This window comes from Meleagris gallopavo, chromosome 4 (genome assembly GCF_000146605.3).
Source record: "Meleagris gallopavo isolate NT-WF06-2002-E0010 breed Aviagen turkey brand Nicholas breeding stock chromosome 4, Turkey_5.1, whole genome shotgun sequence".
Taxonomy (NCBI): Eukaryota; Metazoa; Chordata; class Aves; order Galliformes; family Phasianidae; genus Meleagris; species Meleagris gallopavo.
Window position 1 is genome coordinate 62,300,033 of NC_015014.2, and position 5,253 is coordinate 62,305,285.

Genomic DNA, 5,253 nt, shown 5'->3' on the forward strand with positions numbered 1-5,253 from the left:
CTTTTTCTAAAGATGGTGAAAAGAGCTAGGAATAAGAAGCCTTCTTAAATAAGTAAATACATAAAAAATCTTCCATATTAAAATGGAAGATTTGATTAGATTGGAAAATTTCTGTAACTTTTTTTAATTAAAAAAAAAAGTGTTTTTCTCAGAAATACTGTCGTGAAAAGGACAAAACTGGCTGAACATATCCTCTTTTCTTCCTCATTCTAATGCCAATACCTGATAATTCAATCCTAACGTAAAGCTTTATTTCTAGTAGTACTTCCTGTATGCCTCTCCCCTTTTTCTCATTTAACTATAAACAGAAGAAAGCAAGGTTTGCTGTTTTTTTCCTTAGCCATATTTATCCAAGTACTTCTCTTCAAAGAGTTTGATGCTCCAGAGACAGATGGAAACAGCTTAGTGATTTGTGAGGTTATCCAAACATCTTATTCCTGTAAATGCCCCAAGAGTATCTGGAACATACTGTGTGCTGGCAGATGGGATGCAGACCTATGGAGCCCTGGACCCTTTTGGACTGGCAGCTGGAATGGCTGCAGAATACCTGAAGGCACTTCAGTAGTAGCAGATGCCTTTGCTTTGGTAACTGAAGGGATTCCAATAGTTCTGCAACCAGTTTCTGAGCTGTGCTTTTTGCCTCACCATTCACTATCACCATGGCAGAGTTATTAGAGTTCCACAGATATGAACACACTTCTGGCTATCCGTTCAGTGCATACCAAAGAGTAAGTCCAAACATTCTGAATATCCCAATAAATCTTTGCCTTAAAGAGGAAATAGAAAATAGCACACAACTGCCATGCTAGGTCATTGCAAAATCTGTATCTCTTCCACACAGCAATCGTTAATGCAAGGGAAGCCATAAGGAAACATTTGGTCCAAGATCTTTATCACAGTATCATATGATGGGAAATTCATTTTGTTGAGGAGAAAGAGACTTGCAAAATGCAGTCAGCTGAAAACATGAGCAGGGCAGAGAGGAAAACTGTGCCTGATTATCAACAGAAGCATTCCTTTCAAGCACCTTTACCTCATCTAGCATAAAAGTAAGTGAAAGAAAGGAGATGCACTAATTGTCCCAAAGACCTCATTTTTGTCTTGATCACTGGAAGAAGAAGAGGACTTATGTAAGGACCAAAAGTGTGTATTAAGTGCTTCTTACCCCTTAGGAATCACTCTAGAAGAGGTTGATCAGGAAGAGGAATAAAACTATACTGACCTTCATCAGACTATTTTAAGTACCCTTTTCCTCTTACATTTCTTATTTAATTTGTTACATGTGGAGAGAGAAGAGGTGTTGAGACCATGGAAGTTGTGTAAAAAAAAAAATGCATGGAAGAGCTTTTAGAATGAGATACAAAGAAGTAGTGTGAGGCTGAAAGAAGCCCATAGACACACAAAGATATTGGAGCCACCTCTGAAGAGATTCCATGCTAAATCCTAGTATCATCAGTAAATGAGTTGTGCTGTCCCACATTCAAGGCTTTCAGGAGTTTAGCAGAGAGGGGCTGTGTCATGGAGAACAATAACATGGAGCCACCTGGCAGGTGCACATTTATATGTGTCTGCCTCTCTGCATTGGTGTAACTGGCAAAGCAATAGGAACGCCACTTACTGAAAGGTAGGTTGAAGGATATTCAAGTCGGATTTGAATGCTTTAGATGTTAGTCTGCCTTTGCTGTTGCCTGAACTTGATACGCTATAATAGTTTTTCAGAGGTCTAGGAAAAATAGTAAATTCCTTTTCAATTGTTTTTAGTCTTCTCTCCAGGAAGGTTTTTCAAGTATCTCCCATTCCTCTGGTAAGAAGAAAAATTCTTCTGAGATTTTTCTGCAGAACTTTCTACACTAGAACACAACACATGAGCCAGACAGGAAATAAAATCCTCGCAGACTTTTTATTCTGAAGCCTGCTTTGAAACAGAGAGGTGGTATTCTTTAGAACAAACAGTGGTATAATGTTTATGACTCCCAATGGAAATTATTCCTTAAATCAAACTATACACTCATTCTCTCTGAGTATCAGCCACAAGTGATACTAGAATCTAGTTTTTAAGAATCCACATATTCGATTAAAGACATGTATGTCACTCAAGGTATATCACAACATAAACACTAATAGATGCCCCACTTAAATGTGTTTGCATTTTTTTTATGACCATGTGTATAATCAGTGAAGATACAGATTATATAATTAGGAAATATACAGGAAAGTTAGACTAAACAGCAGAAAGCTTACCCTTATCCTGAGCTTACTGAGAAAACTCCAAGAAGAGCAATCTTCAAAAAAGAGATCCATCCCTACTGGTAGTAAGCTCTTAAATGGAGTCTAGGAGAGGTGGAGCCAGGCTCCAACCCTTCCTGCAGCACAGGTGAATTGTCTCCACCTTTGCTCCCAGGGCTGACTCATTGCTCACCTCAGGTGATCAATCAGAGGTTCAGGCCGTGATTCAGCAGCTCCCATACACCAGGTACTTGAAGCAGAATCCCTCCATCCACTTTACACTGCCTAGTTAGGTCTCATACATCATTAATCTGAGTAGTTTTGAAACTTGTTCCCACAGAATTCTGTTTTAGAAAGTCTGTCTTTGCTATTTGCATGTCTTGTATTTTAAAATACTCATAAAATTTACTATCTTTTCTAGTTCCAGTGAAGGCAGACTTTTAGTTGTTTAATTGTACTCTTAATTGTTTCCTAAAGCTTTTTCTTTTACATGGAGTAATCTTTAATACAGAGTACAAGAAACAGAAAGGCAGGATAATAGGGACAATAAGACCATGGGACTCAATAAGGTGAGAAGGTGGACTGTACAGAACACTCACCCTACTCAAAGTTTCCCAAGTTTGTTCAGGTTAGCTCAGTGTTGCCCAGGCAGCACTGCTGAGCTTCTTCAAAGTTGATTTGCAGACTAGAAAATATTGACAAAGACATTTTCTGACAAATCCTACTTTGTAAATTCAAAATACCTCATGAAGTCACTTTAATTTCAGCAGAGGAAAGAGGGAAGAAGTTAATTTTTCAGTATCCTCAGAAGGAAATATTTCTGGCTTTAATTTCAGGACTGAAACATAGGAAGGATATTGAATCCCAATATTTGTCCTGACTGTCCTTAACTGAAAAGGAGTGAAAAAGAATGTTTAGATTTAGTCAGAACAAAACATTTCAATTGAGAGGAAATTATTTATTTTGTTTACGCTGAAAATGTTGAGTTTTCCATATTCTGTTTGTAATGCACATGAAAACAAATGTCAAAATTGCCCAATGTCCTGTGAAATTGAGTTTCTGCCTTCTTTCCTGTCTGCTTCGAGAAATGAGATATGAAGTGTGAGAGGATGAATTCGTTTTCATGTCCATTTAGTCCTAGCTATCTACATTCAAGAAAAGTTTCAGTTACTTCCAGTAATGATGACAGCTTATGATCAGTTCCAGCTGTAATGTTGACATCTGTCTACTGCAAACTGAAAAGATTGTCATTTCACCTACAAGCAGCAGTTCACATGGGATTCAGTTCAGTGTGGCAACTTGTAAACTAAAACTAGTATTTTAATAACAGTTACAAAAGCTCATACGCACACTCTATTCTCCTTAAAATGCCAAGGGACCAGCTTTAATATTTTAAAAAGAAGCTTGGCCTTCCGCTTTTCCAGAAATTGGGCAAATTTAAACAGTGTCTTTCTTTCATTTGTTTTCAAAGGACAATTGTCTATGGTGAACATTCATCAGCTTTCAAGATTTTTACCCTCTTATTCAGAAGTTACATAATTTGAAATTAGGAAGGAATGAAAAATACTTACTTGCATTCACTTTGATTTTTCTCCATTTTGTGCACCTTTTAAAAATAACTTGAGACTTCGGATTTTTTTGGCAGGGCTTCTGAAGATATGTTTGCCAGAAAAGAAAACAAAATTACTGATCTGGTGAGAAGCAGATGGATTATAAAATGTAACTGGCATGGAGTAAACATGAAAATGAAGAACAGAAGAGTGAATCTCTAGTTGCAGTCTTTCAGAAAAGTATTCTCTTGAATGTGAGGATTACCAGAAAAATGGTCCTCAATTAAGTACACATGAGGTTAATGTCAAAAGTTTTGGGAAATCAGGCATATTTTTACCTGTGGATGTGCACGCATGATTTCATACTACTGCAAAGTGAAGTTTCTGCCCTCTCCTGGTGGGAGAAAATTATTTCCTATTTATTTCTCCTCAAGTTTTTGCCAGATCTAAGATTGAACTCACACTATGGTCAAACTTTCTGACCACACATATCACTGGGGTGTTTGCCATTCCTTATATCAGGACAGGGGATGACCCCTGTTATCCCAAACCTCATGAGAAGAGGAGAGAACCCTAATGCCTCCCTTTTATTGAATTAAAACAGGTAAACCAAACCACATAGTGCTTGGAAGCTTGAGCTTGAGATCACATATGAGTTCTGAAACCATTGTAAACAGTGACTTCTATAGATAAAACCTGTATTTTCTGTCTTCTCATATGGAGTTCTCTTAGGAAAAATGCTGAGATAATTTCCTAAACAGTGGCTTCCTTTCTCTACATGCTTTTATAGAAATATGCACAGCATTATATACATGACAAATAATTTAAGAAAATTTCATCAATCTGCAAAAAGTTGTCTTCAGTGTTCGTCTTGAAGAGCTGTTGCTGCAGATCCTGATGAAAATTCATTTTTCTCTTGGATTTTTGTAGAAGAATTTCTTTTTCGGTAAGTCTGAAGCATATTTGGCCAAAAACCTTCTAAAACTATTCAAGAATGCTAAACTTCTAAGAAAAGTCATGCTTTGTCTCTGTCTATGATGATATGCCATATCATTTGTGATTTCTATTTTCTTGTACTATCACTCTTGTGACAACTTGCATTTTCCAAGCATGCTCAGTTTATGTGTGAACAGTTGTTCACATGGTTTCAGCTCACTTCTGCAACTGTTGCCATACGTTGCTTACATGTATTTGGTGGCAAAAGTGAGATTCACATGAGATTTATTATCAGACTTTGCTGCAGATTTCAAACCTTTCACATTTTATATCCACATAGCACCCTGCAGTTCTAATTTTCCTGAAAGGTTGTAACCCAAGCTGTACTCAAGTATGCAATCCTTAAATGAAGATGTTTTAATGGATGATTACAAGGCATTTTATGACACCATGTAGAGCCTGAGCTGTACCTGCAATGTTGCTTTATGTTCCAAAGTGATCTTGAGATGGTTACTAAAACTTGCTTTTGATATTTTGCTTG

General features: G+C 37.1%; 1 protein-coding gene across 1 annotated transcript in view; it reads right to left on the reverse strand.

The window, feature by feature from the left end:
• LOC104910871 (homeobox protein HMX2-like) overlaps positions 1-4,132 on the reverse strand; it is a 5,455-nt gene extending 1,323 nt beyond the window's left edge. Inside the window, exon 1 of the mRNA XM_010710519.2 lies at positions 4,115-4,132. Within this exon, the coding sequence (XP_010708821.1) occupies positions 4,115-4,132 (18 nt within the window). The remainder of the gene's footprint in view (positions 1-4,114) is intronic.
• Between the last annotated feature and the right edge of the window lie 1,121 nt (positions 4,133-5,253).